The sequence below is a fragment of the Prenolepis imparis genome, unplaced genomic scaffold (genome assembly GCF_030444845.1).
Source record: "Prenolepis imparis isolate NDT839.2.m4 unplaced genomic scaffold, iyPreImpa1.0 SCAF_1, whole genome shotgun sequence".
In the NCBI taxonomy this organism is placed as follows: Eukaryota; Metazoa; Arthropoda; class Insecta; order Hymenoptera; family Formicidae; genus Prenolepis; species Prenolepis imparis.
The window spans coordinates 10,368,214-10,380,849 of NW_028141159.1; the positions used below are offsets into that span (position 1 = coordinate 10,368,214).

Below are 12,636 nucleotides of genomic sequence, written 5' to 3' on the forward strand. Positions count from 1 at the left end.
TGTATATTTTCTAAATTTTTCTTAATTATTAGACCCTAAATTAAATTTAATATTTGTATTTTATATTTTTAAATAAAAATATTATCTAACAACCTTAGAAATATATTACTAAAGTTTATTTAAACTTTTACGTAATAGTTTTTTATTCTGATATAAATTTTTTTATTTATCAATTTCTCGAAATCTTTATTTAAATTCTATTTGTATTTTTTTTCTAACAAAGTTATTATATAAACCTTTTATTTAAACAATTATGTATAGCTGGGCACACCATATGTATTGCGTTATAGGTTGAGAAACACTAACGCAAATGCTCAATTTATTAGTACACCAGACAGCAGTGATCTGTTACAGTGGTAATATTTCGTATAAGTCAGACAATGCGCTCCATTATCACTACAAGATGAGGTTTAGTCCTGTTGCATAGAACAACAGAACGATTTGTGATATTTTTGATAGTAATTAGATTATTATCAATAATTTTAGAATAATGTTTGCAAGTTAAATATAATTATACACGTTATATAAATAGTCATCAGTTAAAATTATTCTTTTTATATTATTCTTCTTTTCTCGCGATTTTCTCTTATTAAATCTCTTCAAAGATTTTTTATGTGTATATACTTCTTTTTTCTTATTAATTGTATATTTTTATTTTAATTAAAATTAATATAAATATATATTTACAAATTCTATTAGAAATTAAATTAAACTCTATATACTTCATAATAACTGCATATTACAATTTGTGTCTAATCGTCAACTGTGTCATATTTTGTTTTATATTATGGCCAAAAATGTATAATACGTCATAAATATATATTAATTATATAATCTAATTTTTTTTATTTTTGACGTTATAAATTAAATTTTGCTGCATATCGTTTTTTGTGTAAAAATGCATTATTTTAATTAATTTTTTATATAATAAATTATTATGTGTTTTACAAGAAAATTAATGATGCAATATTAATGACACATATATTGAATGAAAGTTCGGTCATAAGAATATGTGCACGACTAACATTAATTATAAATTTTAAAGACACAATATGATTTTTAAGTTACATTACGATAAATATATATATATCCTAAATAAATTCAATATAAAATAAAAAAAATCAATGTTTAAAAAATAGTGTAAAATGTTTTTAAAGTGTTTTGTATATAACTTTTTTGCAACATTTCTTATAATTTGTTATAAGAAGTTGAATGCACTTTGTGATTTGTATAAAGATTTCATTTAATTTACTATAATTATTTAAATATATCTTTAATAAAATTTGCGAATTTAATTTTGCTTTTATAGAATTTATTTATTATGCCGTCTTTGATACACGATAACTTATAAGATATACAATTTTCATTTGCTAGTTTCAATAAATTTATTGCTGCGTATGGTATATATATATATTTTATTCTTCTTGAGATTTTTAGTATTTATGAAAATATATTTGGCTCTCTGGCTGAGTCGAGCATGTATTTCGTCAAGTTATATTACAGGAAGGTGCTCCAATAAACAACATTAAGAATGAAGAACGAGAAAGGGAAGAAGAATCTGGAAATCTTATCGATGTAAATGGCGGTGGCTCGTCCTTGGCAGCATTGCTCATATTGAACTGTTGGTGTCCTTATTGGACTTCTGTTTCTTTCAGCATCCGGTCTCATCGGCGTCTACGGGAATTAAAAATACGTCACAAGAAATAATATATAAATATAAAAAATCAATTCATGAGTACTATTTATTTCAGTTTTTTCTTTCCCCTTTCAATTAGCTTATATTAATCAAGACTGTTGCGAGGTAAGTGTGTATATTATATTATTATGTTTGTTATGCAATTGTGTAATTATAATTGTTATATAAAGAACGTAATTGTGATATGATTAGAAATATAAAAAAAATTAAATTTTATTCGTAAATCTTTTAATGATATGTATTCTTAAATATTCATATATGATTTAGCGTTGATTTCATAATTTACATTGTATTGCTAAAGTAAATTGAGCATACGTATTAAGTTTAAATGCTTTTACGTATTTTTTTATACATACATATACATTTGTACATACGTAAATGCTATTTTTTTAAACTTTGTGTGTGTATTATATAATTTTTATATTTGCACGTAATGCAACAGTAAATTTTAGAAAATGATAATTACACTGTCTGAGAAAATAAAAGTAATAAGATTGGACCTAATTGCACGTTGGTATCAATTTATCTGCGTAATCAAAGGAGATAACATATAATAATAGAAAACTAACTATTTAACTGTGAAACGTAAAGTAACTTTTGCTTATCAGCTGTCAACCAAAGACTATATATATTTTGTGTACGATTTATCGTTGTAGAACGAGTGAAAGTAAACAGTTGCACAGTAGTGCAAGAAAATATCATGCGCAACGGATGAAATGAAAACAGAATACATTCTATATATAGCGTTTGCTATAAACTGCGCGAACTACAAAGTCTGTGTAAACTACATAGAGAAAAGGAGAGAATAGATATTGCTCTGCGAATTGAAGCTGGAGATGAATGGATTGCAATAAAATAGAACTTCGAAACTTATTCGAGAAGAAAGTTACCGGCGACAAGTTACTTGCCAGGCTATACGAGAGCGGTCTAAGAGAGCAATTATATTTTGAATGGCATTTTCTTTATTACCGCTATTTATAAGTTAAATTAAATTTTTATAAGATGAAAATTCTTTATGCATTTAGAAAGATAATTATATTTTACGAATAAAAAAATATTTGACTCAAAATGGATTTTCTGTATTGTTAAAACTGTACGCGCGAACGATATTTATTTTCTCTCTCTCTTTCTCTCTTATCGAGCGAAAAATGATGTAACTTTAACGTTTGTTACGACGATTTTCGTGAATGTTGATAATTTATCATAGTCGTGGTTTACAATGCAGTGCCATTTATTTCAGGCGTTTTTACTCAATTGGGCGATATCGCATCAACGGAAAAAAATCGCATTACTCTTGAGCAATGGTGCCGCGTATTTCGCTTTATCTCGACTATCAATTTCGCGGAATCAGCGTAGCATTTGCCGTAATAAATATCGTACTGCGCTTTTTCTCATTCACCTTGAAGTCGTCGATAGCCTCCCGAAGATCTTCGTCCGAATAGCCTTTCATGGCTTTCGTGGCGACTGGCCCCATGTAGTTGTTTACTACTGCAAATTCCATGAGGGACAAGAAGACGAACACGCTGCATGAGGACATCCATACGTCGATCGCCTTTACATATGAAACTGGTGGTAGAGATTGCTGAGATTGCGTGTTTTGAGTAGCTGAAAGAAAGACATTAATTAATCCTCTATTTTCATATATTGCGATGGCTACACATATAATTTAATTTTAATGGACGTCTGTCTCCATCTTTTATTTATGTATTGAGGATATTTTTTATGATTATCTCTCGCAAATTACATTAATATTAAATATCAATTATTTATGTTGTACATTAAATTTTAATTATTTTTGTTTTTGAAACAAAAATTATATTGATATTTATTGCAAATAATTTTATTTTAACTACTAACTTATTAATTTTACTCTTACAATAAGTTAAACAAGTTAAAGAAAAGAAAAAGGATTTATAGAAATTAAAAATTTTATTATAAAATCAAAAGCTTTATACTAAAACTCTTTTTAGTAGGTTTAGAGCTGATATTTATATCATCGTTGTTATAGCTCGACAAAGGATTTCTACCGTAATCGCAAATATCATGAATAGTTAACGCGAACAATGGATATAGGAGAAGTTGTCTTACCGAGGGTCAGTAGTGATGTCACGCCGAGGGTGACACGTGCCGGGATGGCTTCCGGCTTGATCCAGAAGGCGATCCAGGACATGACGACGATCAGGGCGGATGGGATGTACGTGTGGAACAAGTGATAACCCAGTCTCCGGCGTAGATTGAAGACAATCTGTATGCACGTGAAGTTTCCGGTCGAGTATTCGATCGTGCAGTCGGTCGTATAGTTGTTCGATATGTCGAGCTGCGGTAGCTCGATCTCCGGATTAACCACAAGGGGATCCGTCGTGTTCCACAGGAATACCAGGTCTTGAGTCGTGTGCGAAACTGCAGGAAAATTATATATTATCATATCATGTATAGGAAAATTTGACGAAGATATTATATGGAACAATAATAAAAATAAATATAAAAATTATATACATTTGAACAGAATCGAATGTTAAAATATTTTTATATTAAATATCTCTATTATAATCATATGATATAAATAATTATAATTGTAGGGATAAATGTTTCATAATCAGTAGTAAAACGTGTCATAAATATCCGATGTATGTTCTTTTTTCTAAAAGATTAACTATGAAAAATAATATAATATTACAATTTGCATTGCTGTTATTTATTATGTACTTACGACTCTCGATCATCATTGAGCAAATTTGTGTGTCATGAGGATAGGACTCAAACTTCATCGCGCAGGAGAGCACCAATGTCAATCTAAAACGAGTATTGCGTTTTTTGATACGTGATTCAAAATCCATCAATCAAATTGCATTTCAATCTCGAGTACGAGTGAATTACTCGATAGCACTATATTTGGACAATGACAAACACTATTGATACTTTTTATTACTTTTGTTTTCGACCATGCAAAACATTCAGAACAAGAGAAGGTAAATTTGTATATTTTATTGGTAAACAAATTTTACAGAACAGACGACAACAACTTGTCTATTTAACGTTGAATTAAAATCGCAGATGCAAATAATGTGAAACCGAGCTAGAGACACTTTCATAAATTGAAAATGCGCGCTATATATGCATAAGTGTGTGTGAAGCTAGCATTCCATTCGTGGAAGATCATACATAATTCAGAGTTCTGACTTTATTTTTAATAGTTCTAAAATTCTTGATAGTTTAAACAAATAGTTCTGGCAACTAAATCAAAGAAAATGCCTAATGACAACCTGATATGCCAACTTTACGCAGCATATATCACTTTATCCTACGACATTTGCCTTATCATAAATTGTACAAGTTTACAAGATTTATAATCAACAAAAGTTCTAAGAAGAGTTTCTAGAGAAAGAGAGAGAGAGAGAGAGAGAGAGAGAGAGAGAGAGAGAGAGAGAGAGAAGCCTTCTAGAAATAAAAAATATTAATTTAAACCAAATAAATACCAGCAAAAAATATTAATTAAAATCAAATAAACACCAGTAAATTTCTTAAACATGTCGAAGTAAAACGCCGCTCCATTTTCGAAAGTTCTGCTATAGATTTCTTAAATTTGTACAATTGTTGATAAGGAAAATGTCATAGGTCAAAGTGAGAGTATGCTGCTTTGGCATATCAGTTTGTCCTTAAGCATTTTCTTTGGTTTAATCGCCAGAATTATTTTTTTAAACTATCAAGAACTCTAGAACTATTGGAAATAAAGCCTGAACTCTCAATTATTTACGATCTTTCACAAAATAATATTCTAGCTTCACACACACTATGCGCAAATCGAAATACATCAATGTCACGATTGAATATTTAAGTAAATTGCATTCTTGAAATTTGATTAATGCTTCAATATTTTAATTAATAATAAAGTTTAGAAATATTTTAATTCAATATTTTAATTAATATTAAAGTTTAGAAATATTAAAAAATTTATTATGTAAATTATAATTAAAAGTTCTTTGAAACGTAACAATATTCCTATATAATCATAATTATTTAAATATTTTATTATACTCTAACAAGTATAATTATATTATGTAATACTATATTACTTCTAAAAAAAATTACTTAAGGTAACGAAATAAATTTCATAAATTTTATAAAAATAAATTTCATAAATTTAAAATATTGTTTTCTTTTTTAAATTTAAAGGAATTTATACACAAATGTCACATAAAAATTTAAGAAATACATGTATCAAAGTTACGTGTGCACACTTAGTACTTGAACAGTTGAAACTTTAAAGTTAATAGCACTTTACACAAAGACCGCTAAAGCTAACAATAAATTCGCTGAACTCTAGTTTTTCCTTTTAATGTGTGGTGTTGGAGTGTATATATTTCATTGTAATAGTTTTATTCGTTCAAAGTGGAGTGTTTTTATAATAAGGGAATAGGAAAAGAGTAAACTAATATTTTTCAAAGCATTATGGCGCTTTTCCTTGAAAAAGAACACAAAATTTTTATGTTTGTAAAATATATTTTAAAGTTTTTTTTTCAGAAATTATTATTTTTGTTTTTATATTTATTGATTACCTGTTGTCTTTCATTATAATAGAATAGACCTATGTTTCAAAAATCGGGCAACATCTCGAAAAGATACATATGTTAAAAATCTTACAATTACTTTTTTAACCGGACCATAAAATTATTCATTAATCATTATATTGCTCGTTATTCTTTAATCATTATATCATTTGTTAAAAAAGAATATCTTAAAGAAAAGGATTAAGTTTAAATATTTTTTATTAAAAATATTTTAAGTAATTTATTATTTACGTAACTTTTGTATTTCTTAAAAAAAAACATTTGTAGAAAAATTTCTATTTTATCCATATTTAACTTATGGTATTTAATAATGGCGTAAAAGTAACTGCCAGTAAACTATACAAATTGTACTGGAATGAAAAATTTGTTTGGATTCTCCTTCTAACAAACATAATGATCGTACAGATGCAGGAACTTAACTTTACCGCAAATTTAGCGCTACATCTGATTATTTGATTCCAACTATATGTAATAATATATGTATATAATATGTAAAAATATATATAATATGACATATATTGTATTATAAATATTTTCAAACTCGAATATTTAATCATTGAGCTGATTATTTTTTATTTAATTATTATTGATATTAATATTATTTATGAACTCTATAATATATTTTATGCGAGTAAAACTTTTAGACAATTACATTTATTGCTAAATATTCAATAATAATGTGAGAATATATAGCTCTTACTTGGACATGTAAAGTAATGTCTTGTCGTGATACAGCCAAAGATAATGATTTGGTATTGACATCTCGTGGAAGGTAACCTTTTTTGCATTTTTGAAGAAACAGTCAGGTCTCCATATATTATGCAACCAGTCCACGTCGAGTATTCTGTAATCTTCGGACATGTTCTCTGGCAGCCGCAGTCTAGAGTCCCGCCAACTCTGCGCGAGAAATATGTCGGCCACGTACGTCTGTTACCGCGGAAAAACAATGTGAACACAGATGCCGTACTCTATATGAGATCATAATTATTTCCAGGTGACATAATCATGTTTCTCCGAATAAAAAAACCTAACTTATTTGGTCTCTGCAAGCTACACGTCCGCCATAAATTTGAAGTCCATATAAAAAATTTTAAAAGTAATTTACGAGGCAAAGTTACTCTTACATAATATTTAACGTGATCTTATGTTACTTATTCTGTTAGTTAGTGCTCTGAGACTAAAAAAGTTTGTATATAAAATAAAATGACTGGAAATAAAATAAAATAATCTAGCTGATTTCTTATCAATGAGCATGAGGCAAATATATATTATTTTATACAAATTTATAAACTGCTGTGTTTTATTCTTCTCTTACAAAAAAATATAGAATATTTTAATATAATCAAGAGATTACTGTAGAAAATAATCTAGTAGAGTTTAATAGAAAAATGGCATAAATAATATTTTTAAGAGCATTTAATAAATGGGGAAATAAATTTTCCAATGTGCTGCTTATGTCAGTCTTTCACTTACCATCGATTCTTCATTTATTGAGTCCAGGCTGAGTACTGTCACGTGAAAATAAACAACAGTAGGTTGCCCGAAGAATTTTGGTGCTCTGTGCTTGTCGTACTGTTTCGGATTCAAAGGCAGAATGTCCTTTAACGATAAGGAAGCTTCTTTTTTTCCGTACTCATCGAAATCTAGCTCCCTGAAATGTCAGAAGATGCGAGAAGCGACCTGCTAATGGATACAGAATGTACACATTCTTCGCGTTTATTTATCAAAAATTATCTTGACTGTGATAAATCGCATTTGATACAATCTTGTGTGATATCTTATGTTTAAAAAAATAAGACGTGAGCTTATTTATAATTAAATTGTTTTTCTTAATTATATAGTTTAATATTTTAAAAGATCATTTTTAAAATAGTTAAAGAAACTATGCAAATAAAAATAAAAAAATAAAAAATTTTTAAAAATAGAAATGTTAAAAAATTTTATATATGATTCTGAAAACATTTGCTTTTTCGAATCACTGTTTTATTTTTCGAAATTCTTAAGATGATCCCTTGCCGATTAACGCATTTTTATATTTAAAATTTTGAATATAGAATTAATACTTATGTCATTTGTGAGAAAACAATTAACATAAATTACGACAATAATTAAATTACCTACGCTGTATTTTACATGTATTGTATCTAGCATGACGTAGATTATAAATTAAAATATATATGTCAATGATTAAAGATTGCTTAATTCAAACACAATACATTGAGGTAAATTTCCCTTATAATCGCCTTACATCACTACTGTGAAACCCATCAAGCAGATTATCCATAACAAGACTTCGAATAATTTTCTCACCTATTTCTAGCTTCCTCGGAAATGTTGTGACTTAATGCAACAATCTCGAATAGAATGTGAGTATAATAATATTATTAAATTTTTTATTTGATTTGTTTTGACAAAAAAAATTATTTCAAAATATTGATTATTATTAAACATATCTTATTCTTGCATTGTCGTTGAAATGGCATGAGATAAATTATTAATCACAAATTGCGATAAAAAAAGAAAAAGAACTTTGCATTGTAGCTATTAATTTTTGATTGCGATCAATTTACGATGACCTTAAAAGTTAAATAATAGCTTCGGCAGTGATATCGCTGATACAGAGATTTTTATTGCGGCATCGACGACGCTCATAAATTATTCACAGACTGCAAGATCCAAGCAAACGGTCAATCGGCAGTTTTATTATTACAGAGAATAGATGCTATATATGTATATTTTTTCTTCAGGCCGGCTACATCGATGTCACGATTGCTAACTGCTCGACTTTCTTTGTTCAATTAGGATGTGATTGCAGCTATTGATTAAGATACAGTAGTATGTAACATACGTAGGTATGATATGCAATGCTCGCTATTAAATCAAGAGATGTTTATCATGTTATATGCAAATATATAGTATGACGCAATATATAATAAAAATAAATCATAGTACAAAAATAGCGAATATTATCGATTTATTTTTCAAATTAAAGAAATTTATTATTATCTACGTTTAATTAATTTTTTTTTACGATTATATACCATCAAAATACTGTTATATACATATATCCTTACATTACATCCTAATAATCTCTTATTAAATAACAAATATTTTTAAGAAAGAAATAATATAGTTAAACAACAAGAATGTAATTTAAATGCAAAGTATTTCTGTCTTTGTGCTAAAATTTTTGATACAAGTTTTATAATATATTGCAATATAAGATCTCTTGTGTTTGGCATAAAAGTGTAATTGTACTCACGGAAAGTGTGAAGCAGTCATGTCAAACAGAGTGTACAAGTAGTAGCATATGAAGCATATGATCATCAGAGAATGTCTTGCCATTCCTAAAGAGAGAAACGAGTTGAACAATGATTACGAATGATGTTTGCAAGAACGTTATTGCAGACACCCCTAGCGCGCACGTAAAGAGAGAATAGCGCATGAATGCAAAGAAATGAAAATATGCAAGGTAGGGAGTATAAAGAATTAATCGACACACGGAAGAAGCAATTGTTTTGAGCTCGTAGACATTAAAGATGCCTTTTACACTTCTAAGCGAATGTATTTATTTTGTTATGTTATGTTCCGCGATGTATTAAGTCTATTAATATTTCAATTGTCTATTAATATTCCAATTAACTCAACTCGATTTAACTCTAATAATATCTCTTTTTTTGCTTCTATTGTTCTTGTCAATAGCGTTGAGCAGTAGCGAATAATGAACAATTCATTATTCCTCCGATGTGAAAGAAGATTTATTATACAAGGGGTATGAATAATAAATCTATATCTATCCTAGTAATCAGTGTATAATTTATACATGTGCTTTGATGAAATATACGAAATAATATTCGTCGTCATAATAAATAAATGATACAATGGAGGATTTAATAATTTTGATTTACACTGTTTAATAAAGACATTCTTTGTTGTAACTATGAAATTATATAATTAATTAATTAATTTACTGTGATTTTCACATTTTTCATTAATATGCGCTCTAAGAATATATTTCACGGGCAATTTCGTGTTTTTTATTTAAAAATTTGTAGGTCCTTTACACACAATAGTTTTCCGATCCAATTTTCCACTCACCGATCAGCTGCACATTCTATCGTTTGGAAATCCTGTGAATGCTCTCGACGAAGATCGAACGGAAGCTGTCAGCCGCTCGTCCAAAAATCTCCCCCACCGGATCTTGATCGCTTCCGGTCCCTCGTGAATCAATGAGCATCTGAATTATATCTAAACGTAGCGTTTCATGAAAGAAATCATTGACGTGGATCGATGTTGTGCACCTTGATGAATCACATTGTATCACATTAATCATATTGATTACACAATTTATATAAACCCTTTAAATCATCAGAAATCGCTCTTATATATAATTGTATTAAAAATTTATGAACAAGAATCTAACATAAAAATTATAATTTCATCAATAATTTTATTGATGAAATTTCAACAAAGATATCTCGCATTAAACTTTTCAGTGAATATTTCTGATCGCTTATAATAATCCTTAGATATATAATCTTACTGTCTTTATTCGCGAATAAATTTACAATTTTACAATTAAAAAGGAATATGATTAAAACTTAAATAGAACTAGGATTAATTAGAACAATTAAGAAAGTTTACCAAAGAATTCGTAGCTAGTAAAAGCATAAACTGGCTTTAGGAATCGTCTTATTTTATCTAAGATGTATTTTTTAATAGAAGGCAGACATATTAATTTTTACGACTAAAAAATTGTTTCCAGATAGCGTTTTATAAAGTTACGAATAAGTACTTCAAATGTAAAACTTTTTAAATGCATAAATTCGAACATAAGGTGCTATAAATTATATACAAATAAAAAAGATTAAAATTTTCTAATAAAAAATAAGAATTAAAGAAATTTAAGAATAAAGTAAAGAATTAAGTTTTGCTATAAATTTTTTATTTAAAAATTCAAAAAATAATCTCTCCTGTTTGCATATAAAATAGTTCATAAAGAATAAAAAAATACTAATATATATCTATCGTATAGGTAAATATGTACATATTAAATATTGTAGGCAAGATTTTAAAAAATAAAATATCAAAGATTTGTTCAAACGCATGTTTCTGATTTAATTAACAATTGGATATTAATTTTACTAAAGAAAAATTTTATTTAATAATAATTATTTAATAAATAAATAATTTTAATAAATATATTTAGTCTTTAGAAATAATAATCTTTATTTCGCTTTTAATATTAATTAGGAACACATAACATGACATAAAAGCATTGTTGCAGTCATTTTTGTAAAAATTTGTAAAAATCAATTAATATATATCACACAATCATTCTTTTAATTTTTTATAAGTTAAAGTTTTCTAAACTAGGCTACAGACCTGCTTCTTGACTGTCACTTCTTCTTTTTGTCAGCTTTGATTTAAGGTACGTTAAGAAATCAACAACAGCTCGATAATGTTTTAATCAAGATATCTTCTGTCATGACTTTCGAAAACTAATTATTTAAATATATATATATATATATATATAATTCGAGTGGATATCGTCGTCGTATTTTTTCGAGCGATAGATGCGCCGGGCTTGTCAGACGTAAACTAGTCTCATACTGTTGTACTTTCTTTCCAGCTGTATAAACCACCCCATCCAACCGTCTCTAAGCCAATTTGTTTATCGACTAAATGATTAAGCCCTACTCTCTTTCATCGGGAGTATCGTGTGTCAAAGCATGTGAATTTTAATTAGAGATCCTGTAATTTTTCAATCAAAAGCATGTCGGAAAGAGTGTAAGATGAAAGAACATAAAAAAGTAAGAACGAATTAGATTTCGAACGTCAAATCTAGTTAGTGTAATTCAAAGGTGAACCTGATGTCTGTATCGACAAATATGCAATATAAAATTTACATAAGTTATGTAGTAACAAAATTTATAAATTATATATTTATATATGTATTTATTTGTATATACAAATATAATATACAAATAATTATTAAATTTTTAATGTGTAGCAATAAAACATTATACATGAATGAAATGTAAATTGGCTATATCTAATAAGAATTATACTTATTGACATTAAAATTTATTCTCGTCATTTCAATAGTAGACAACACATACAGCCTGATCAATCCGAGAAATCATTAGAATTTTTTATGTGATATTTTATTTATGGAGTAATTAATACTATAAAATAATTAATAACTTATTTTAAAAGGAAACCTGATATATATTTTGGAAACATATTGAAATTGCATGTTTCCTTGAATATTTGCAACTGATACAGAAGGTTTCTCCTTTTATTAAAAGCTGTTAACATGACCGAATCTTTTCCAACTATATGGTCGACAAAAATTTTCAAAATTCATTT

At 27.5% G+C, this 12,636-nt stretch overlaps 1 protein-coding gene across 1 annotated transcript; it reads right to left on the reverse strand.

Annotated features, from left to right (window-relative positions):
• Positions 1–1,311: 1,311 nt before the first annotated feature.
• Hiscl1 (Histamine-gated chloride channel subunit 1) lies at positions 1,312–12,133 on the reverse strand. The gene is made up of 9 exons (XM_083054185.1): positions 11,650–12,133; positions 10,363–10,512; positions 9,527–9,611; positions 7,738–7,915; positions 6,965–7,191; positions 4,407–4,489; positions 3,785–4,096; positions 3,096–3,301; positions 1,312–1,674 (listed from the first exon to the last, which is right to left on the reverse strand). Exons 3-9 carry the CDS (start codon positions 9,607–9,609, stop codon positions 1,498–1,500), a joined length of 1,266 nt encoding a protein of 421 aa, XP_082910311.1. The 5' UTR covers positions 9,610–9,611; positions 10,363–10,512; positions 11,650–12,133; the 3' UTR covers positions 1,312–1,497.
• Between the last annotated feature and the right edge of the window lie 503 nt (positions 12,134–12,636).